Genomic DNA, 25,115 nt, shown 5'->3' on the forward strand with positions numbered 1-25,115 from the left:
CTTTATGTGTCGTATTGGAGAGAAAACTCTCTCATCCCCCAATCATACTATTTTGGTAACAACTCTGCCTTGAATTTGTTTCCTACAAATTTTCTGACATTGATCAATTGGACAGCCATGACTATGAAAAATTTATTCTTCCTTTGTTTTAAAGTATATTATTTTACTAATAAATCAGGCACCAACATCCCTACAAAACATTTGTAGTACTGGAAGTCAGGCTTATTTTTTTTAAGTCCTTCAAAACATTAAATATTCAACCTAATTGTGAGATAGTGACAACTAGAAAGGGTCTCACTTTGTATACTGTGAGTTCTCTGAATTCTCGGAAAGAACTAGACTAATAAGAATTTGTATTTTTTGTAGGGTGCGCTTTGGGAAACAGGGAGTTAAAAATCTTTCGGAAGTTAACTTGGTATAAGAGTATGAAAAGCCTCTGTTGCTCTAGTTCTAAGGAAATGCTCTCCTTTTTTTCTAATAAAGCTTTCCGCAGAAGACAAACTCTGTACACAATAAACAGGGTAAGTATAGGACAGAATTACTACAATTCATTAACTCTCAAAAAAGTTATTCATTTTGACATGTAAGGGAGACTTTATTTATGAATGTTAGATGTGATTCAGAGTACTGTTCTGTTAAAATTCCATAAAACAAGCCTCGAAATGCAAGTCATTTGTGCCAGCTCCAAGTACATAGCTGAAGCAGCATTTCCAGAGAGACTAGGGCAAAGGACAGAACTAACCACAAATTGGCAGAAAAGAAACAAAACATAATCGAGTGTTAATAATTCACCATAGTTACTGCTCTTAAAACCAAAGTAACTAAACAATACGACTGTCATCTGTTTACATTTATGCTTGTTTTCTGCATCTCTACAATGAAGTGTTCAGTGTACACGGATGTGGGCAGAAAATCAAAGGCTGCAGGGCTTTCTCTGAAATTAGAACAGTAATTTTAATGTGTACGTTTTGATTTTATTATTATGCTTTCTCTATCTCTGCATTATAATCTCTTAAAGGAAGAACACAGGTATTGGTTTATTAAATATTTTGAAGCATTCACATTTTATATTTCCATCATGTGTTTGTTTGTAAGCTTGTTTGTTTCCTGAGCACATTGTAGTGACTGTTCATGTGAACTCGGAAAGAGCAAAATTAGAACTTTGGGGAAAGCCAAAAATAACAGGGAACACCCTTTTGTTCTGTGAAAAACACTGGACTTAGATTCAGCAAACCTAGATCTCAGGCCTAGTTTTCTCCTGGAAGCTTGGGAAATTTAACCAAGTTATTTAACCTCTTTTTTCTCCACCTCTGCAATGGGGATGTCAATACCTAACCCATCCTATCTCATAAAGTGGATATGTGAATAAACTGAGATAACGTATGAGGAAAAACATTATAAACTGAACTACTCTGCAGTTGTAATGAATTACTCTTGTCGTACCCCTTTCAAACAATCTCCCATTACTAGCACATAGTGTTTTCAGTACTTGAACATGTTTGACTTTCTGGATGATTGAGCATGAAATCAAATCAGATTTGGCTCAGAGTCATTTCTGCAAAGGGATGTAATCATCTTAGTACAGTATTCTGGATAGTTTCCCCTAATAAGACCCCCTCTTGAGTAACACATTCCAGTGGAGAGTCTCTGTTGCCAGTAAATTAGGCTTTGTCCATATAAACTCATATAATCTGGTTTGTATATATAGCATGCCCCAAGACATTTTCAGGCATTACAAAGTCTTGAAAATTACTAACAGTTATTTTTCCTTTAGTATTTGGGCAAAAAGTGAGGAAGATCCCTAAGCAAGTCGACTTAGAATTACTAATAACTTCATGAGAAAGAAATGAAAGCATGTTTCAAAGTAGCTTTTTAAGACCCAGTGACCATTGATTTGGTTCTTGCATCTCTGACCATGAAAAAGCATTCTGAAAGAAAGGATAGTGGTTCCAGAGGAGGTCTCTGAAGATCTGCCATTGGCTGTTTATAGAGATGAAATTCAAATGCCCTCAGATGATAAAAAAGGGCCTGAACTCGTTTCAGAGAAGAAATGGTTTAAAGTGGAAAAATAAATATTGAATAATAACAGGCATACTATAGACCTTTTCTTTATTTTTTATATTTTTGAGGATAAGAAAAGTGTAATCTATTTTTACTACTACAAATAGTCATGAAAGCACCATTAGATGACATTCTAGCTGAAGAGAAAACAGAAGTTTTGCATTAGTGTGAGATGTTAATTTATTATTGCATTTAGGTCTACCGACCATTTGAGGGAGTTAGCAGTTAAACAGCTGTATCTCTAGTTGATCTCTGCATATTTTAATCCAAATATGGTAAAGGGCAGGGCTAAATAAGGGAGTGTTCTTATAATAAACAGGGCTCAGAACTTGTAACAGAAAATTAAAATACACTCCACTCAAGTTCTCGCATGGTTAACTTTGCACTTTGGTTAAAGTCTCATTTAGATTTAAATTTCTAAACTTTGCTTACAAAATTAAGTTTTCTTTGATCTCCTTTCTTCTGAATTGCAGAAATCAGATAAAACTACTTGATAAAATGATTTCCTGTCACGCTGCTGAAGATCCTATTAAAAAGGTTGCTATCTTTGGAGGAACTCATGGGAATGAACTAACAGGAGTATTCCTAGTCAAGCACTGGCTGGAGAACGGCACTGAGATTCAGAGAACAGGTCTGGAAGTAAAACCATTTATTACCAACCCAAGAGCAGTGAAGGAGTGCACCAGATATATTGACTGTGACCTGAATCGAGTTTTTGGACCTGAAAACCTTGGGTAAGACTATATGCTGTGTTGTGTGTGTATGCATGCACACGTGTGTGGATGTGGATGTGTCTGAAAAGTAGTGTGTGTGAGAGCGCGTGTATATACGTTTGATATTCATGTTTGTACATATAGTCGCTATTGTGAATAAGATCACTTTCACTTTTGTTATACGCCATTATGAATTACTCAGTTCTCTAAGCTGGGCATTCATGGGCTCTTTTATAAACTTTTATAACCATCAGACTGTTCTTAACTGATGTTGTTTTTAAATGTATTCTACACAGACTGAGACAACAAATAACAAAGGTTTTTATTTTTAAGTCGTATCTTTTTTTAAGAAGCAGATTTAATAGTCTTTTGCATTAAATGAATGTTTGGCCACTATGCTTGGATACATATTTGTTAGCTTCTAGGTGATTTACTACTATGTGTTTTGCAACTATGTTTATGGTAGTGCAGGAAGTTCTAGTTAAGAAAAGTGCAATGTTTCAGTGAATACTTGTTTAATGAAAGAGTGAGTAAATGTCTATCATCAGGAAACACTAGACTGCTCTGTGATCTGAGGAGGAGATGTACTACCTTCAGTAATGGATTACTCAGACCTGAATTTTCTGAACTTAAATTACTGCTGCTGATACGTTGCATACAGCGTATGCAATCATAAATTTGCCTTTTGTTTTACGTCATTATAGCTACCACTGTAGATATATAGGCTTCTAAGCTTTTTACCACTTCTTTCTTTCATTTACATAAAAATATTATTAAATACCTACTGTTCATGGGGCACTGTGCCAGGTACTGTGGGAGTACAAAACTATGGGCAAAGTGGTTTCTACTTTCAATGGGTTGGCAGACGACAAGCTAAGATATAAGTCATGCACAGGAACAACCAATGGAGCACCACTTTATGTGCTCATTTTCTATTAAATCCTAATTTGAGTTTAAAGAGTTACTTAATCTCATCACAGATCAAAAGATGGTTACTACATTCATACAAATTTGCCTCACTTATGGAATAAATTCTTCTGGGGCAATTATACATTAGCCATAGCTTGCGTATCAGGCCATGTTCTCACTAACATAAATTTTAATTTCAAAAATGCTTTATCTTCATGACTGAGGTTATGTCAACACAATTAAGGTTTATCTATTCACCTAAAACAGCTATTAACTAACTCATATTACAAGTAAGGATTTCTTGAAGAATAACTTTTAGTTGGCATGTTAACTTCCCAAATAACTCTGAGATGAACTAGAGTGAGTTTTCTTATTATGACCACTCAATAACATGCATTTCAATGAGAGTAGTCTCTTTAATTAAATTCACTTTCTACTTCTTGCATTTAACACTTATCAGAGGCTAGACAGTTCTCTCTCAGGGTAGTTATGGAAACTTATGAAATAGATAAGTTAATTACCTTCTCTCATCTTTCCTCTCCCAAATTTTGCTGCTTTTCCTCTATTCATCATCTCAGTGATGTCACGACTACCCACCAAATCACCTATGGAAATCATCTTAGAACCTTCCCCATTCTTCATCCCCTACGTCTAGTGGGTTACGGAGTCTCCCAATTATTCAAATATTGAATAGTTGTAGGTATTTTGCAAATCCAGTCTTCCTCACCATTTTTACTGCCTTAGTTTACTTGTTCTATAGGTAGTTAGAGTAGCGTCCTAAAGAATCTTCCTGCATCCAGCCTTACTCCAATCCTCCCTACCATGTATTGTCTGTATGGCACTAGCCATAGGGATCATTCTAACATGCAAATCTTGTCATGTCTTTCCCCTGCTAAAAATTCTTCAAAACTCTCCTATCCAGAATAGAGTTAAGTAATTTAGTATATAGATGTCATTCCCTTTAGGATATCGTTCCTGCCTATTCTTTCAGCTTTATCCTTTGGGACTCTTCCCGTGGGACCTGGATTCCAGGCACAAGAGCTCAAAGTGTCTATTATCTTTCAAGACTTCAAGCCTTGACCATGAGCAACTGGGTGGCTGTGGTGTGATTTACTCACATGCGGGAGAATGAGAAGCAAATCAGTTGGGGGAGGGGGAGAATTCATGAAGTTGTTGCATGAATTAACTTTTAAAGTGCATATGTATCCTTTAGGAACTATGTCTGGTTGCATATAATAGAAATCTGAAAACAGTGGCTTAAACAAATAAGGGTTTCTTTTTCACAAGTAATAAGTCCAGAGGTAGGCAGTCCAGGGCTGGTACAGTGGCTCAATGATATCATCAGTGCCGCAGACTCCTCCTATCTTCCCACTGCACCGGCCTTGCTGTGCAGCTTTTGTCCCATAGTTGAAAAATGGCTGCTCCACTTTCTTGACTGATTTCCAGGCAAGAATTACCCAGGCGCAAACTGTAGGTCCTTTGAAGATACTAACAAAAACAGTCAGAGAATGGAAATAAATGGAATTAGAGAGAAATGTGGTTGAATGCTTTAATGAGGAAAAATAAATTTAAATTATCATGTACATTAAGAAAAAAATGTATCCTAACCACTGGGGGTGGGGCAGGTAGAGACTCATTTGAGAATTCAATAAAAACTATCAACCGTCATCCCAGAAAATGCATGTATGCATATACCTGCAAATTTTTGTATTTTTGCAGGGTCTACAGACTCTTCTCTGTAAAGCTTGACCCTGAACCACTAGTGGTTCCTGGACATCACTTAAGAATCCCTAATTAGATGATGTGAGCACCTAACTTTGACTATTTTTGTGCACTAGAACTAGCTGTAGTGCAAAAAAAAAAGAAAAATAGGTGCATTTGATGGTCTAGTTCCATTATAGCCTAGTGCACTTAACTACTAAGAGACTGTTGATTAAATTAATGGAAGAATTTTGTTCAGGGTTGAAGTCAAATGATAAACTGAAATGTCCTTCTTGTGACCAGCCACATAAATGAACTATTATTTGCAAGCATGTCAATGCAACATTACATGGAATCAAATAGAAGGGAAAAATGTAAATTTTCAATTATAAAGTTTTCAAATAAATTTCCAATTCCTTTACAGATTTTTCATATTAAAGGTTTGGCAACTGGTTTCTTATATACTGTGTTCTTATTGTATATTTATGTTACCTTAGCCGTGGATGTTGTTAATCTTTTTCTCTCTGCTAATAACAGCAAAAAAATGTCAGAGGATTTGCCGTATGAAGTGAGAAGGGCTCAAGAAATAAATCGTTTATTTGGTCCAAAAGATAGTGAAGATTCGTATGACATTATTTTTGACCTTCACAACACTACTTCTAACATGGGGTGCACTCTTATTCTTGAAGATTCCAGGAATGACTTTTTAATTCAGATGTTTCATTATATTAAGGTAATGTCAATGTTATTAATGTACAAGTTAGCATAGGATCCATAATTTTAAGTCACGTATAGATGTGAAACAAGCAGAAAAGTGTCAGGAGGGAGGGTCCAAGGGAAATGGGGGGCTGGGAGGAGCACCAGAATAGAGGTAGTAGTGACAGGCGGGAGAAGAGGAGAAGAAATGAGTAAAACAATAAATGCAATGAATAAAATAATAAAACATATGGACCATTGTGTCTATAAAATTTTAAATCCTTTATCAAGACAGCCACCAAATCATAGGCTATGTGGTAAAATTAATACCAAAATTTTAAATGGTATGGTTGAAGTGGCTCACTTACCATTTTAGAAAGCTCAAAATATAGTCATTTAATGTTGACTAAAGACCAATGGTAAAAAGATTGGCTCTCTTTAGTCCTGCCCTTGTCTCCATTTGATTCAGATACCCTAACATACACCTGATCTTTCAGTACTTCATATAGCTAATCATTTTAAGGCTCAAAAATCTACAAGATGAAAAAATCGGCAATCCATTGCTATACCTAGAGAAAAACTGCTAGAGAATAACAAGCAAACAAAAACACAAATAATAAACTGTATGATTATTTTTATATAAAGGATAGACTTCCTTCCGGAGAGCTGGTATGAGCTAGTATGATTTAATGGAAAGAGTGTGACCCATATAGCCAGTGCCTGGGTTCAAATCCTGGCTTTCTCTCACTAACTTTGAACAAGATATTCAACTCCCCAAACCTTGCTTTCTTCATTTTATAAAATTGACATAATAACAATACTTACCCCATATGGCTGTTATAAGCCTTAAATGAGATAAAATATTTAATGCACTTAGCTGAATGCCTGGCAGAGAGTAAAGATTATTAGTTTTGTTTCCTTGAATTTTTTGGCCTTGACTAAATAGTAGTTCTGGTAAGAGATTCTAATGCAGCTATTCTTTGCTGCTGATTGAAGGGAGAGCTGAATACTGAGCTTGCCAGGCACAGAAGCAGTGTGTTATCACAACTGAGAGGGCCGTCTTGAATTCTCATTCAGATAAGTGGAGGTAGGGGGAGTTAGCTGACATCTGTAGGGACCTGGCCCATAGGGGTAGAAAAAGAATTCTTTAAGAGACCTATACTAAGCTAAATAGTAAGTGTAACCAGTGGTGAAAACAAAAATAACCAAATCCATTCAGAAAAAGAATTTATTCATATTCTTTGTTTATGGTTCTGGGGAATTGTTTAATGTACATTTTATCCAAAAAGCTATGTATTATCCAATTTTATATGTAATTCATTTATGTGCTTTCAAAGCTTTAATAATACCATCGGATTTTAGAGTGTGTTTCATAAAGCTGTCTTACTAATCTTAGTTGATGAAGTGAAACATATTGAAGACATTATTGACTCTGTAATAGCAAAGAGAACAAGGCATATGGTCTTTACATAATAAGAAAAATCTTTTAAATTCTTTTCAGACTTCTTTGGCTCCATTACCCTGCTATGTTTACCTTATTGAGCATCCTTCCCTCAGATATGCAACCACTCGTTCTATAGCCAAGTATCCTGTTGGTAAGTCATATTTCCCACTGTCACAACTAAACAAAATATGTCTGAGATGAAACTCTGAGAAAATTAAGTTAAAGACTATTTATAGCTACTTTGCTTATAATTATGGCTTATAATTGTCAAGTAATAAGCAAAATATCACAGGCAGTCTCTAACTATAGCAGATTTCCTCTATTTCATTGAGCAGCTTTCTACATTCCAGGAAAAAACACTGAGCTGAGGGAATTTGAATCTTTTATAATGGACAGTAAGCAGCCTGCCTTTTGCTTAAGAAAGACACCATCCCTATCTTCCAAGACTATTTACTATACAAACATTCTTTAAAAATATAATCTGGAGCCAAGGCAGTCACTATCTTGCTGGCAAGATGGGCAGAAGTACAAAAGACCCATGGAAAATTCTCTCCCAACATCCCTCTCAGCACCTGCTTTGCAGTAGAGTCTCTGGTAACGTGTGTTTGTTATCCATTCACTTGTTTGCCCCGTCAGTCACTGGGCTGTGAATTCATCTTTACCTTCTGGTAACTTCCAACATGCAGGTTTGCACTCTCATACACCCTCCCAGACAGACAGTCTCTTCTTCTATATCCCATTCTCTTTCCTGAGTGACCTATTAGCGTAATTGTTTGCAGACCACACTATAATCATTAAAATTGCTGTCACAACTTAAAATCTTTTTTGTCAGATCTCAGGTGGTTTAAATAAGAGAAATTTAATTTAAAAACAAGTTGTCAAACAATAGAAGCAAATTTAAGGTTATCTTGTTTATTCAATTATTGATAATTTTGGTGCATATTCAAGGGATCAGTTGAGGCAAGCTAAATAGCCAAGTATAGGTAATTATTTGAAACAAACCAAATGCTTGACAATAATGGATAAAGTTCCTTTCTCTCTGTGACACCATATAAAGCATAGGATTTCCAAGTCTTGAGAGAGCAATCTTGGTCTATGACATTTATGGGGCAATGCTGCTCTTAGGTAGAGCAAATATCTACTGATATGTTTGGCTCGTAAAAAGAGAGCCAAATCTTTCAAAGGTTTCAATATGGGGGAGTATTAAGATCATCATAAGTAATAGAAATATTATATGTTCTCCTTTCAACTTTACTATTTTATTTGGAATCTTTTTATATCATCCAGTCATTGGGGGGAAAAACACAGGGAGACACACTCTCCAACTCAATGTTTTATAATACTCCTATGATTTTAGGTGCCACAAGATGTTCATTGTAATTTCAAGCATCATATGCCAACATGACAATATCTAGTGGAAGAAAGGAGACTCCCAGGAACTCCCCTGCAGGCCTTCCATTATGGCCAGCTGTTCAGAACTGGGTCACATATCCATTCTTAAATTAATTACTAGGATTAATGAGATTACTACGATTGACTAAAACTATTCTACATTTACTCCTGAGTTGGATACCCCAACCAAAATCAGGACTCTGTCAGCAAGGAGTAAGACAGAATGAATTTTGGGTAGGCAACCAACAATGTCTTCTACAGTATGCATACAAGACATATCCACGAACACATTTTCACACATTTGTACAAATCATTTATGTACTGATGCATACCTTAACCGCACTTATATCATATACTTAAGTATATCCAGGAAAGCTAAGCACAAAAATGAAAATGAGGATAAAAGAGAATACAGTAAGGTTTTGTGAATTGAGAAATAATAGAAGTGGATGAAAATAGAATAGGTGGAAAAGACTATATATGAATCGGTGGAAGAGAGTGGATGATGCTATACTTGGTAAATGGTTTTATAAATGGTTAAGATGATGATTGGAGTGATAACAGTGTGGGAGACTTGGACAGGAGGGAAGGGACTAGATAAGTGGTTTAGAGAAAGAGTATTTTGTAGGTTTACGGATGGATGCTTGACAGCCACAGGAAGTAGACCTGATAGTACAGGCAGAATTTTACTGAGGTGAGAAGAAATGAATACAAATTGTTTCTACAGAAAATTAAAACCATTGCACTGTCATGTTGGGATGGGTTGTTATATTAAGGGCAAGAATGTTGCTCTAGGGTCACATAGATTGTCATTTGACTTAAATCCATGGCTCATTTAGTCTAGATTTCTATTGCTAAATAGTATAGATGTGTTTTCTCCTACAAGCTAAATGTTAGGTCCGTGACAGTTTCTCTTTGTGGCCACTTATTATTTTGTCAGTATAAATTTGTCTACTCCATTTACTATATTATTACTTTTTAATATTTTGACAATATTGAAGGAAATTTAAAGAAAAAAGACCTCAAAACCTTGCCACTATAACACAACTCTTTGATTTTTTTCCATGTTCTCTCCCAGTCTTTATTTACTATGCATATAACTTGTACATGTAAATGTTCTGCTTTATTTTTTGCCTAACATTAGGTCTCAAATATTTTCCATGCTGCTGCATGGTCTACCTCTTTAATCATTTCTAATGATGGGATTCTAGATCTTGATATATGAAAATGCTCGATCTTTTTTTTTTTTTTTTTTTTTTTTGCGGTACACAGGCCTCTCACCGCTGCGGCCTCGCCCGTTGCGGAGCACAGGCTCCGGACGCGCAGGCTCAGCGGCCATGGCTCACGGGCCCAGCCACTCCGCGGCACGTGGGATCCTCCCGTACCGAGGCACGAACCCGTGTCCGCTGCATCGGCAGGCGGACTCTCAACCACTGCGCCACCAGGGAAGCCCGAGAATGCTCGATCTTATATTCTAATACTTATATGAGTGTGACTATCTCCCCTTCTGTACTTAGGTATAGAAGTTGGTCCCCAGCCTCAAGGGGTTCTGAGAGCTGATATTCTGGATCAAATGAGAAAAATGATTAAACATGCTCTTGATTTTATACATAATTTCAATGAAGGTAAGTAGTAGGCAGAAATTGTTTCTTTAATTGTGAGCTTGTGTGTGTAAATAAATCAGAAAAGGAAGATGAGATGGAGTACACATAATGACTTAACCACTAAACATTGAAATAGCAATGGAACCTAGGTTAAATTTGCCATGTTTGTGACACTAGTTGCTTTTTAAAAAATTTAATCACTTCAGCCATTCGTCAAAGACCAGTGTAGACACATTCAAGAAAAGCAGCTACCAAATAAAGCTCCCCAAATGAAATCCTCATTTTCCTATTAATCTCCATTTTTAAAAGCAAAGAAATACAAATGTCCAATGAACAGATGAAAAGATGTCCACTATCACTAGTAATCAAAAAGTGCAAATTAAAATGCAAAACCATTTTCTCCCATTAGATTGGGAAAATATTAAAATCTGATAATATAAAGTGTTGGTAAGGGTGTAGGAAAAGGAGACATTCTCCTTCCCGCTGGTATAAATTGGTAAAGACACTTAGAGGATAATTTTACAGTAACCACTTTCTAATATGTACAGATCCTATGACCCAGCAGTTCCACATCTCAAAGAAACAGAAACACATGCACACCTACATGCCACATACAAGGGTGGCCACTGCAGCATTGTATGTAAAGCAAAACAATGGAAATGGCCTGAATATCCATCAGTTGGTTAGTTAAATAAAATAGCATGGAAAGATCTTCAAACTACATTGTTAATTGAAAGAAAGCAAGTTGCAGACCAAAACATACAATATACCAATTTGCTTCAAAATAATAATAATAAACACTTGCTGGAATATACATAAATATATATGTTAGTACATAGGAACAGTTCTAGAAGAAAACATATCAAACTGATAACAGCAATTACTGGGGAGAGGAGGGGAAAACCAGGTTAATTTTGTTTTAATTGTGCTCAGGAAGAATGATGTACTCATGTATTATCTGTGCAATTACAAAACAGTTAGATGGGGCTGGTGGTGAGATGGGTACATGGCTCTCTATGTACTATCTGCTCATTCATTCGGTAAACCTAAAACTGCAGCAGAAAAAATAATGAAATCTATTAATTATTTTAAAAATAACTTTAAATTTTTAAGAATTATAATAAAAGTAAAATCAAAGAGGCATCTGACGTAAATAATTATTCATACAGGCAGAACTGACATTATTTGTTGAGGAATGGGCCATTACAGGGACAGAGCTGGTGAATAGTTCAGTGCCTGTGGGGAGTATAATCCCTTAACCTGTTTGTGCGTCCTACTGTGATCACAGGAATTTCTTCCGTGCTTGGGAATCCTTTGACTCCCAAGTCACAAAGACTGAAAATCAGCATTCTACCGCCTTTGCCTGAGGACAGGTTCTATACGGTCTAGGGGACCTGGTGTTGGGAAGGTCATCACTTATTCACAAGAAACCATTCAAATAGTGAGTGTGAGACTATGATGTTAAGAAACAATGCACCCAGGTAGAAGGCCACAAACCTGACTGAAAAAACACATGGTTTTCAAATCGCAATCCATAGATTCCTGCTACCGGGTAGGGATTTAGTAGCTGTCCTAGTAGCTCCGGGAGAGCCAGCCCACCTCTGCTTCAATCAGAGCAGTTCTATCTGTTTTATCCTGGTAACATTTCATTTAACCAAAGGATTCTGCAATTCAACATTTTAAAACCATTATTAATTTAGACTCTCCAGTTTGATGGATTTTTAACTAACATGGAAAGAGCACCATTATCCAAACAATGCTGGCAAAAGGATCATAACCGTCTGAAAAGAAGTCTCTAGAAGTGTATAGAAGAGCTCCATTTTTGGCTCTGTGCTACTCAAAATTATTAGTAGTACTTGGATAAGGACATAAGTGACATGCTTATCTAAGTGGTAAGTGACAGGAAGCTATCAGGAAAATATCTGGGTTCAAAAGGTGTATCCAAAAAGTTCTGACAATATTTAACAATAATCTAGACCAAATGTTTAAGGTTAAATACATCAGGAACAAAATTTTACTTTCATGTTAAAAAATCCCAGAATGAAGGAGGTGATAGTCTCTTTTCTGCTTGGCTAAACAACATTTGGAGACCTCTGAATAAATTCCAAGTCCATATTTCAGGAGAAACATCTATAAAGTAAAGGTTAGCCAAGGAGTTAGTTGAGCATGTTGAAGAGTTTGAAAACCATAATAGGAATGATCCCAAAGACACACATAGAACTTCAGTTTACAAAGTACCTTCACATGTATCCTCGTGTATGTGACAATATGAGTGGAGACTGATAGAATCAAAGATACTTAGACCGGCAAAAAGAAGTCTTAAGGCCAATTTTATTTCAGAGTTTCAGAAGTGTTATATTGGAAAGGAATTAGACATGTTTTCTGTGACTCAGAGGCCAGAATAGAATCGGTGGGATAGTGTTACCTAAAGACAGAAATTTCTGGGACTTACCTGGAGGTCCTGCGGTTAAGACTCACGCTCCCAATGCAGGGGGCCCAGGTTCGATCCCTGGTCAGGGAACTAGGTCCTGCATGCCTCAACTAAAAAAAAAAAATTCCCGCGTGCTGCAGCTAAGACCTGGCGCAGCCAAATAAATAAATATTAAAAAGAAAAAATAAGAAAGAAATTTCTAACTAACGAAGCTGACCAACAATGGAACAGACCATACTTTGTGAGGTTGTTTAAAAGCAGGAGCAAATGACCACTTGGTCAGAAAGATACAGAGAATATTCAAGCATCGATGAAACTTAGGCATTTGAGACTCCTTCTAGCTCTGAGATTCTAAGTAGCAAAAACATGCTCCTTTGTGTTCTACCACTTTCTCCTTTCCTCCCAATGGACCTTCTGGTTTAAAGGTATGATATCTGATGTTTCCATCTTCAACTTGGAAGATGTGGTAAATTCTAAAAATGGCCACAAATTCTTCCCTTCCCTGCTTCCATGTCCTATCAAGAGATGGAGTCTGTTTTCCTACCACCTGAATCTGGCTTGGCCATGTGACGTGTTTTGTGCCACAGAAGAGATTTGAAAAGAACTTGAACATCAGGGCTTGCTCTCTTGCTGACCTTGGGAACCTTGCACTGTCATTATGTGAATCAGTCCACCCTAGCCTGCTGGATAATGAGAGACTGTGAGGCTGAGAACTGAGACACCCCTGCTAATAGTCCTGCAGCTCCGGCTGACAGCCTGTCAAATGCCAGATATGAGAGTAAAGCTGTCTTAGATCATCCAGCCTCCTGCTGACCTGCCATCTCCCCACAAATGCATGAGCAAGCCAATTAGAAGTCAGCCAGTCCAGCCTAGACCAGAGGAACGGGCCAACCAACTCACAGAGTCATGAGCTAAATTAGAAGGTTGCTGTTTTATGCCACTAAGCTCTGGTATAGTGCGTTCTGCAGCAAAAGCTAACTGATACAGAAGTAATCACGGGGTATCTGCATTCCAACCCTGGCTGCACTTTCCGCGCCAAGGGGAAAGGAAGATTTTTCTTTGGATTGCAACCATAGCACACTATGGGCTCTACGTTGGATGAAAGTTCATCCTGTTTATTAAGAGTTTGCCTGGTATAAATGTAAACTACTCCTTTTCCAAGTTTCTGGGCATTGGGTTGTTTAATGCTGCGTCTTTGTAAGTTGGACTCCACTATTGGCAGACTGCCTGCATCCCAATATCTCACTGCTCAGGAGCTACCCAAATGTTTAACATATTTAGTTAAGAGAAGGAGCACAGTGGGGAAGTCATCTAACCAGTTGAACGTCCTCCTGAAGTTATGCAATCACAGAGTGTCAGAGCTGGAAGAGTCCTCCAAGGTAAACTAATGTGAAACCTTTATTTGAGAGGTAAAGAAAGTGAGCTTCGAGAAGTTCAGTGTCTTGCTCAAGTTTACACAGCTAGGAGACTAGAGCCTAGGTATCATGACTCCCAGTCCTAGCCTCTTTCTCTCCCACACTGGCTTTTTAAGTTCCGTTTTCTACCTCTATCCTACCTCGGTGTACTTGTGGACAGTGTCGGTAGGCATAATTTGAGAACATCTTTTGGTTTAGTGTCGTTTGTGAACATCCTTAACTAAAATTTTATGGAACCATATAAGACCCCGAATAGCCAAAGCAATCTTTAGAAAGAGGAACAAAGCTGGAGGCATCACATTCCCTAACTTCACACCATATTACAAAGCTGTAGTAATTAAACCATATAATATTGGCATAAAAGCAGACACACAGATCAATGAAACGGAATAGAGGGCCCAGAAATAACACCATGTATATATGTCATTTAATTTACAAGAAAGGAGCAAAGAATATACAATGGGGAAAGGACAGTCTCTTCAATAAATGGTGTTGGGAAAATTGGACAGCCACATGCAAAAGAATGAAACTCAACCACCATCTTAACCACCATACACAAAAATTAACTTAAAATGGATTAAAGACTTGAACATAAGAATTGAAACTATAAAACTTATAGAAGAAAACATAGGCAGTGAGCTCCTTGAAATAGGTCTTGGTGATTTTTTGAATCTGACACCAAAAGCAGAAGCAACAAAGGCAAAAATAAACAAGTGGGACTCTGTCAAATTAAAAAGCTTCTGCACAGCAAACCCATCAACAAAATGAAAATACAATCTACTGAATGGGAGAAAATATTTGCAAATCATATATCTGTTAAGGAAGTACGATCCAAAATATGTGAAGAACTCATACAGCTCACAGCAAAAAAAAAAAAAAAAAAAAAAAGTGTGATTTAAAAATGGGCAGAAGATCTGAATAGACATTTTTCCAAAGAAGACATACAGATGGCTGACAGATACATGAAAAAATGCTTTACATCATTAATCCTCAGGGAAATTAAAATCAAAACGATAATGAGGTATCCCCTCACACCTTTTAGAATGGCTGTTATCAAAAAAATAAGAAATAACAAGTTTTGTTGAAGACGTAGAGAAAAGGGAACACTTGTGCACTGTTGGTGGGAGTCTAAGTTGGTGCAGCCACTATGGAAAACAGCATAGAGGTTCTGCAAAAAATTAAAAATAGGACTACCATATGATCTAGCAATTCCACTTCAGGGTATTTATCCAAAGAAAATGAAAACACTAATTCAAAAAGCTATAGGCACCTCTGTGTTCATTGCAGCACCATTTACAATAGCCAAGGTATGGAAACAACCTGTGTCCATCAATGGAAGAATGGATGAAGAAATTGTGGTATCCATATACAATGGAATATTATTTAGCCATAAAAAAGAATGAAGTCTCGCTATTTGTGACAGCATGGATGGACCTCGAGGACATTATGCGGAATGAATAAGTCAAGCAGAGAAAGACAATTACCATATGATCTCTCTTATATGTCAAATCTAAAAATGAATAAATAAAAATTTAAAACCAAGCTCGTAGATACAGAAAACAAATTGGGGGTTGCCTTAAAGCAGAGACAGGTAGGGATGGGAGAAATGGATGAACTGCCTGAGGGGTTTTTTAATTTAAGTAAATTGAATTTTTTTTAAGTCACTCTAACCTATTAGACAGCCTGGAAGTTTCATTTTTCAAGAACAGTGTAACCATGAAAAACTCAGTAAGACACAGACAAATCCAATAAATAGAAGAAACAAAGAAATCAAAGAAAATAGGAAATCGAGTGTTGGACTATTTGGTGTATTGGATTGGTTCAGGATTATGAAACCTAAACCTCTTATTGTTGATAGAAAGGGTACAAGTCCTTTATAATATATTGTCCACTTACTCCATAGGCCAAGGAAGTTAAAGGACTCTGGGACCTGAGATCACTAGTCATAGAGCCAACACTCAGCATTTGGGTAATGCTGGCAATGATGAAATAAGATAACACTAGAGCAAGAGCTGTTATGGCCAACGACATGTGCCTCTAAGGGTGGCTTTTTCAGCTTTAGGTTAGGACATTCAAGCACCAGAAAGAAGATCCTGTACAGTGTCTCAGTGTTAGTGGTGGCAGAGCAGCTCTCTGCCTGAAGCCGTACAAGCCTGTGGCATTTTTCTTAATAGCCCCAAGTTGGAAACGTGCAAGATGCCTATAAACCATAGAAGGAATAAATAAATTATGGCATTTTCTCACAGTGGAATACTATACTGCAAATAAAATGAACAATCGCTACACACCACAATAGGGATGAATCTTCCCCAAAAGTTGATCTTAAGAAGACAGACACAAGATGCATATATTGATTGATTATATTTGTAAAATATTCAGAAGTAGGCAAACCCGAACTATATTGTGTGCGATTCATGCATGGGTGGTGAAGCTATAAAGTAAAGCAAGTGAGTCATTACCAAAATTAGTGGTTACTGCTCAAATGGGAAGGCGATGGGATTATGATGGGAAAGAGACATGCAGGGGATGCTGGTATGCAGGCAATGTTCTTGTCCTGGGTGGTGGTTCCATGGCTAATCACTTTACAGTTCATTAAACTATATATTTATGTTTCATGTACTTTCTGAGTGTTATACTTCATGATAAAATGGTTCAAAAGCAAGAAAATAGTGTGTTCCCCCTGTAACTGTCTGTCTTCAGTTTTTGTTCTTCTTCCTTCTTTAACGTATCAACTTCCCTTTTTTCAGGAGATTCTGTTAGTTGCTATTTATACATACTGTTTTTGCCATAGGAAAAGAATTTCCTCCCTGTGCTATTGAAGTCTATAAAATAATGGAGAAAGTTGATTATCCCAGGAATGAAAGTGGAGAAATTGCTGCTATTATCCACCCTAAACTGCAGGTAACATTCACTATTTCTTTTAAATGTTGAAAATAATGATGCCCTACCTTTGAGTAGAACTTTACAGCCCATAAAGCACTTTACATGCATTAGCTCATTTGATGTTCTCAAAAGCACTGCAGTCTAAGGTATTCAGACCGTCACTCAGTGAATATTTACTGAGTAAATCCTTTGCTGGCTCTGGGGGTACATCAGTGAACATGGTTTATATTCTTGTGGAATTTATAGTCTAGATATACTAAAGTCTAAACTGTGATCTTGAAATGAAGATAACCAGATGCTATAACAGAATAATGAGGTGGGGATGGGGGTCAGAGAATGTGAAATTCCTGTTCAGGTGCAATGGGTAAGAATTATTATATCTATTTTAATATAAGAAAACAGAGGCTCAAAAATTAGATCCTTCCCATAGTTATTGATGACAGATCCAGAAGGAATGTTCTTTGCAGTTGACCACATTGCTACCACCTCCCTGTGATCACTACTGTATAAGTTAGAGCAAAACGATCAGAACCTCTTTCTTTGGAATGTTTTCTGCCACCTTTTCCTGACTCCTCAAAACCTCTATTTCTGCTCCTTGTGTGGCTTGATCAATAATGGCATAGTGAAGGGGAAGAAAAGGCTCTTAGGAATGTATAGGAGGTTTAAAACTGGAAAAGGCAGAGATAAAAGCAGAGAGGAGCAAAGATTCCAAAAAGCTAAAACATCCATCTCCATGCACAATCTCAGACCTCAGAAATGTGGAAGTGATCCAATGGGTTGTCTAGTCTGGTGCATTCATCCCTGGATGCACATCGCCTAGAGAGCCTTTTAAAAAATAACAATCCCCCACTCTGGGATAATCTGATCTTATTGGCGTGGGTAATTAGGGTGGAAAACCACTGATCCAGTTCAGATTCCTGTTTAATGACCCTAATGATAGTTATTCAGACTTACAACTTAATAAAGTAGCCTGCCCCAAAATACGGGCTCGTGGAGCAAATCCAGCTTTGTGCCTTAGTGGGATCCGGGTGGAAACTTGAAGAAGGAGCCTTAGGCAGTGTTTTAAAGGACAGAAAGATAAAGATTGGGGGAGAGAAAAGAGGAAAGCACTACAGGTAACAAAAATTGCACATACAAGAAACAGAGGCCAAAGTGATGATGTCACAACCGGCTACAACACAGGATTTTTAAAAAAATTTTTATTGGAGTATAGTTGCTTTACAATGTCGTGTTAGTTTCTACTGTATAGCAAAGTGAATCAGCTATACGTATACACATATTCCCTCTTTTTTGGATTTCCTTCCCATTTATGTCACCGCAGAGCACTGAGTAGAGTTCCCTGTGCTGTACAGTAGGTTCTCATTAGTTATCTATTTTATACATAGTATCAATAGTTACAAATGTAAGTTTTACACTCCTCAAGGACATCCATGAAAAATACAAAAATCATCTGGGGAGGCAGAGAGGTAAGATTAATGGGATCACTAATAAACAGGGCTAGTTGTAGGTCTTGAAAGTCAGGAAGGATAATTTTGATTTGGTAGACAATAAGGAATGGCTCAGTATTCTACAGGAGGGATTGACTGATGGATTATTTCAATAAATATATTTGAAGGACTTCTCAGCTTGTTCTGGGCCCTGAGATTCAAGATAGGGTCTCTCATAGAGCTTCCATACTAATAAGGGGAGAACAGACCATGAATAAGTAAACAATACATCAACCACATGATTTCAAATTGTAATAAGTGCTATAAAAGAAATAAATAGAATAATATAGGAGCAGTTAACAAAGGGTTCCTACTAGATGGAGGGATCAGAAAGAGCCATCTCTGAGATGAGGGCATGGAAGCTGGAACCTGGAAGGTGAGAAGTCAGCCATGTGGAAAACAAGTGCAAAGGCTCTGAGGCTGGAGCAAACTTGGAGTGTTTGAGGAACAGCAAGAAGACCAGTGTCAACAGAGAGTAGGGAGTGAACAGAGACCCTGGAGCCAGAGACTCAGGCAGGCACCTGGTTATGAGTCCAGATTTTATTCTAAAAGTGATGGTTCTTAATCAGGGGTGCTCACTAGAATTCTCCAGTTTCCCTCTTCCCACCCCCAAATGCTTGGAGCCTGTCACAAAAGCACTAACACAGTGCTCCTCAAGCTCCAGCCACATGAGAATCACCTTAGTAACTTTTTAAACTCCTCATTCTCCGGCCCAGGGATTCTGATTTAATTTATCAGGGTGGAGACAAGAAGTCAATTAGGTTCACCAGGTGATTTTCATGTGGCTCAGGTTTGGGTAGCACTGCCCATCGGAATCTCTGCAGGTGGGGCTAGCAGACAGTGGGGAGGTGTTGAAGAAACCCTGTCAGTCGTTCTGGGGCCCATCTCTGACTGAAAACCACTGGTCTGGAGCAGTAGTTCTCAGCCACCCCGTCCTGCAGAATCACCTGGGGCTTTAAAAAAAATACAAACTCATTATAAATGAGTAGCATGAGGGAATTGGAGGAGGCGTGTGATGGAATTATGCTTCTTGCTTACATGCTTATACGACTCTGTGCTATACATTTGTCAAAACTCAGAATCATACCCCAAAATGGTTGGATTTTACAGTATGTAAATTTAGAAAATAGTGATGCCTGAGCCCCACTCTTGAGATTCCCATTTGATGTATCTGAGATGGGGCCAGCCTTTATTCATCTGTATTTTTCAAACATCCCAGGTAATTGTAACATGCAGCCAGGGTTCAGAAAATCGCTGTGGTGCAACGCTTCTCAAACTTAAATGTTGCACCTGTGAACCTCTGGGGATTTATTAACATGAAGATTCTGACTTAGTAGGTCTGCGGTGGGGAATCAAATTCTGCTTTTCTAACAAACTCTCAGGTGATGCTGCTCTGCTGCTGGGAACTGTCAGAAACACAGAATCTCAGACCCCCGCCCCAGACCTATAGAATCAGAGTCTGCCCTTCAACAAGATCCCTATGTGATTCGCAAACACAGCAGAGTTTGAGGAGAACTGCTCTAGGGTTCCTTTGGGGTGCCAGCACTGGTGTTTGAGGGCTCACAGGTCCAAATCAAACGATTCAGTTGTTATCCTAATGTGGGGACACGTATGGGAAATATCCACGTCGTCTTAGAGTTTTCCCAGCCCACACCCCACCTTCTCCCACCAGTTCCCACCAGTATAGAACCTCCTAGCATGCAGGCACAACGTCACTCATTTTTTATCCCCAACAGTAGAATGTCTTATATACAGAAGGCTCTTAATGGATATTTCCTAAATTTTGCTGAGCAGAATTTAACTTCAGGTAGCAAGAGTTAGGATATGCACCTGAGGAGACACTCATTTAGTTGTGCCTTTTGATATTATAAATCTCTTTGGCAATATTCAAGGCAAACCTGATATTGAAGCAAATTATAATCACACGTGTCAGTTATAAAAATAAAAAGGGGAACTCTTAAAACCGCTGCCCAAATTAACTGCTCAATCTGTTTATCGGATAACTGACATGCCTCTACACTATCTCTCTTAAAATAAGACAGTGCTGTCATCTTAGTTGTCTAGAGCCTGACATAAACATTTTTTAAATTTATTTTTTCTTCAAGTATAGTTGACTTACAATGTTGTGTTACTTTCTGGTGTACAGCAAAGTGATTCAGTTATACATATATGTGTTCTTTTTCATATTCTTTTCCATTATACAATGTGTAAAGTAGGTGAAAAATCTAATGTAATTTATGTATTCTAATTGTTTCCTGAGAGGATCAAGACTGGAAACCATTGCACCCTGGGGATCCTGTGTTTTTAACTCTTGATGGAAAGACTATTCCATTGGGCGGAGACCATACCGTGTACCCAGCGTTTGTAAACGAGGCTGCATATTATGAAAAGAAAGAAGCTTTCGCAAAGACAGCTAAACTAACACTCAACGCGAAAAGTATTCGCTCCTCTTTACATTAGAAATCACTTCTAGCTCACTTGTTATAGGGTACGTTGAAAAGTTCTACTAGTTCGTAAGCTCCTGAAGAGCAGAATTGTGCCTTTTTCATTTCCACAGCACCTAGCCCAGTGCCTTGCACACAATGGACATTCAGGTAAATTTCTTGAATGGGTGAATACATTAATGAATACGTTCTATAGATATCGTACTTTATGTATGTAACTTATTTAAAGAAGCACATTTCTTATTTCTGAAGAGCTTTTTATACCTTATACTTTGATAGTTTAACATTCTTAGTAAACAGCCTTTGAATTTAAATTTTAACATTGAAATAGATACTATATACACAAAAAAATAACTTGAGCATATAATTAAATGTTGTATGTTTTCAAGTAATATAAAAATGCTGCTAGAAACTAATGGTATTTTAAATTTTTTCACATTTGAATTAATGATAAAGTATTAAGGATCCAGTCTATCAACTTTAGCAGTAGTTGTGTTTTCTGTAGATTTTTAAATGCTCTTTTGAAGATGAAATGTGAATAAGAAACGAGGGCTGATTGTAAAGGTGACATGAATAAATCAAGAAACTCTGAATGGTCCTTTGTCCACTGACAGCCACCCACACAAAGCATCACAAAATATCACTTCTCTGGCATGCCCACTTGTTCTGGGTTGACCTCAGGGAGCGAAGAACCTCCTTCAGACCTCTCACACGCCCCGCTAGAAGCTCACGTTCCTTCCCAACTTGGGAGGCATGTTGCTCCCAGCCCTCCCTTCTTACTTTGAAAGAACACGCTTGCCCTTCTTCCCAGGCAACGTGTAAGGAAGTCTTTGGGCTCCAGTAGCATAGGTAGTAAAGGCAGAAAGAGCAGAGGGCAGCGGACACTAGTGGAAATGTGACCCAAAGCCATCTCTGGTTCACAAATGCATTCTTTTAAGACATTCCCCCCTGGCCTAAATGCCTAAGTCCCTCACTCCAGGATTCTTCTCCTCAAAGGTCCTCGGGCTAAAACTCTGCCTCTCTCCCGCTCCAATCCCTGCAGGAGCCTCCCCTCCCTCCTCGTGGCAGCCAAGTAAAGAACACTGTATCCCATGATTTGGACCCCATGGAACCCATGTTTACGGTTTCAAATATATTTACAAAATCACACTAACATTATCTGTAACGTATATATGTCTATATATAGACAGTTCCATTCTTGCAACAAATTCCATTAAGCCAATTTCATTCCATATTCACTGCTCTATAGCACACAATTAAACTGTTTCTAAATTTTCAGCATTTATTTTTGCACTTTACCAAAACTATTTTCATTGGAATAAACTCTCTTCCTTCTGAATTCTTTACTAAAGATTCGATTTATCAATCACCTTTTGTATATAACAAGTTTTACCAAGCTTCCTTCTCCCATAGAACATAAAATGTTCCTTTGTGCTCTAAGTTCAATTTTTCTAGGTCAGTTTTTTTCCATACGTATATTTTGGCAAAAATACTTTACTCTCCCATCAAATTTTAGTTAGTTACAAAATTTACAATGTGCAACTGAGGCCACTGCGATTTCAGGTTTTGTATTGATTATTTCTATCAAGTCTCATTCTCTCTGACTCAATATTTATATCTTTAGAATTAGTTAGGTGTGATTTTTTTTTTTTTTTTTTTTGCGGTACGCGGGCCTCTCACTGTTGTGGCCTCTCCCGTTGCGGAGCACAGGCTCCGGATGTGCAGGCTCAGCGGCCATGGTTCACGGGCCCAGCCGCTCCGCGGCATGTGGGATCTTCCCGGACCGGGGCACGAACCCGTGTCCCCTGCATCGGCAGGCGGACTCTCAACCACTGTGCCACCAGGGAAGCCCAGGTGTGACTTTTTTTAATCTATAACTATAACATATTGCTGTGTGGCTTTAGCCACTTTCAGTTGTATTTTGATTATTTCTAACAGTCTGCAGACTCATTTTTCCCGTTTATAAAATGGGGATAATCATAATAATAGTGTCCCTCTCATGGGATTATTGTGAGGATTAAGTGGGCTAATGCAGATAAGTACTTAGCAGGGTGCCTAGTGAAATTCCTAACATAAAAGGCCCTTTCTGATCTGCCCTTCCCTCCCCACAACCTCTCTAGACTCATCTGCTTTCAGGTCCTCTCTGTTCCAGTGGGCTTTGCGTGTCTTCACACAGACTGGCCTTTCTACCTAGAATTTTCTCCCTTCCCTTCCCTTCCTCCATCCCTGCCCCTCCCCCACAAGACCTCGTGTTAGCAAATTCCTATTTTTTTCTTCCAAATGCAACTCGACTCTCATTTCATCTATAAAGCCTTTCTTGGCTTGCCCCTTTGACCCTCTCTGCTTCCATCCAAACTTGGGGACATTACCAGTGTCTTTTTCAGCACCTGTAACCTACTAAATGCCTGATAAAGTTCAGGTGAGTAAATGAGCGTGCTCAACCATTCCTTCTCTACTGAAATGTCTTCATATTCCACCAATGTCTCTGCCTCCTCTTCGCCTTCTTGCCTTCTTTCCCAGTCACGTCCTGAGTGTCCCCATCACTCCCAGGTAGAATTTTACTCCATGCCACACTCTTCAGACTGTCACTATATGCCAAATGATGGCGGATGGAAAATTACACCCTTTTAAGCCAGCAACCCTATGGGGAAAAAAGGGAAATTCGGGCTTCCCTGGTGGCGCAGTGGTTGAGAGTCCCCCTGCCAATGCAGGGGACATGGGTTCGTGCCCCAGTCCGGGAAGATCCCGCGTGCCGCGGAGCGGCTGGGCCCGTGAGCCATGGCCGCTGAGCCTGCGCATCCGGAGCCTGTGCTCCGCAACGGGAGAGGCCACAACAGTGAGAGGCCCGCGTACCGCAAAAAAAAAAAAAAAAAAAAAAAAAAAAAAAGGAAATTCAATAATCCCGTTGTGTGAAAGCTTTGGGTGGTTTCCCCTCACCCTTGATAGGAAATCTCAAAGCCTCCCCACAGGTGGACGAGTCCTATGTGCTCTAGCCTCTGCCTACCTCTGCAGCCCTTTTTCCCAGCAATGTGGCCACAAAGGCTTCTCCGTCCTCAAATGCACCAAGCTCCCTACTACAACATGGTCTTTGCCCATGTTGTTCCCTCTTATTGAAACCCTATCCCACCACCACACTCCCTTTACCTGGATTCCACTTATTCTTAAATGTGACTCAGGCTAGGCTAAACCACTTTGTTATGTGAGCTCATTGACACTACTGGACTAGTGCGTACCAGTACACCTCAGAGAACCTGGATCCTCGGCCCAGGAAAAAGCACTGTGACCTTTACCTGTCATTCCATCTCTCTCCAAGTCTCAATTTCCCCACCTATTGAATGGAGAAAGAATACTCATCAAACCGTCTACAGGGACTTCCCTGGTGGCACAGTGGTTAAGAATCCGCCTGCCACTGCAGGGGACACGGGTTCAAGCCCTGGTCTGGGAAGATCCCACATGCCGCAGAGCAACTAAGCCCGTGCACCACAACTACTGAGCCTGCGCTCTAGAACCCATGAGCCACAACTACTGAGCCTGCATGCCACAACTACTGAAACCCGCGTGCCTAGAGCCCATGCTCTGCAACAAGAGAAGCCACCACAGTGAGAAGCCCACACACCACAATGAAGAGTAGCCCCCGCTCGCCGCAACTAGTGAAAGCCTGCGCGCAGCAACGAAGACCCAATGCAGCCAAAAGTAATAAATAAAAAAATAAAAATTAAACAAGCCATCTAAAAAACAGTGGATTAAGATAACCAATATGAATGAAAGCACTTTGTAAATAGGGAATCATACAATCTCAAAGGCTGAAAAAATTGCAAAATATCTTTTGGAATATAATTTTTCACAGTATCAAAAGTCATAAAACTGTTTATCCTCATTGACCTAGGCATCCCACTCCCAGAATATATACTACAACAGGGGCTTCCACCCTTTTT

The 25,115-nt window shown here is 38.6% G+C and overlaps 1 protein-coding gene across 2 annotated transcripts; it reads left to right on the forward strand.

Moving 5' to 3' along the window:
* Positions 1-502: 502 nt before the first annotated feature.
* ASPA (aspartoacylase) lies at positions 503-21,773 on the forward strand. Of its 2 annotated transcripts, XM_024737286.1 has the most exons (7): positions 503-521; positions 2,535-2,795; positions 5,922-6,117; positions 7,582-7,675; positions 10,434-10,541; positions 17,158-17,267; positions 20,999-21,773. In XM_024737286.1, the coding sequence occupies exons 2-7, from the start codon at positions 2,560-2,562 to the stop codon at positions 21,194-21,196; spliced, it is 942 nt and encodes a 313-aa protein (XP_024593054.1). In that variant the 5' UTR covers positions 503-521; positions 2,535-2,559; the 3' UTR covers positions 21,197-21,773. The 2 variants fall into 2 exon arrangements, with proteins under 2 accessions (XP_024593054.1, XP_024593053.1); XM_024737285.1 differs by lacking the exon at positions 503-521 and having other exon boundaries at positions 2,415-2,795.
* The last annotated feature ends 3,342 nt before the right edge of the window (positions 21,774-25,115 follow it).

The sequence above is a fragment of the Neophocaena asiaeorientalis genome, unplaced genomic scaffold (assembly GCF_003031525.2).
Source record: "Neophocaena asiaeorientalis asiaeorientalis breed wild unplaced genomic scaffold, Neophocaena_asiaeorientalis_V1.1 scaffold129, whole genome shotgun sequence".
NCBI lineage: Eukaryota > Metazoa > Chordata > Mammalia > Artiodactyla > Phocoenidae > Neophocaena > Neophocaena asiaeorientalis.

Bases quoted from the DNA above. Each gene is read 5' to 3' on its own strand.
- ASPA (XM_024737286.1), top strand. From the start codon at position 2,560: ATGATTTCCTGTCACGCTGCTGAAGATCCTATTAAAAAGGTTGCTATC. The intron at 7,676-10,433 runs GTAAGTCATATT...TTCTGTACTTAG, and splicing joins TATAGCCAAGTATCCTGTTG to GTATAGAAGTTGGTCCCCAG. The intron at 10,542-17,157 runs GTAAGTAGTAGG...TTTTTGCCATAG, and splicing joins TATACATAATTTCAATGAAG to GAAAAGAATTTCCTCCCTGT.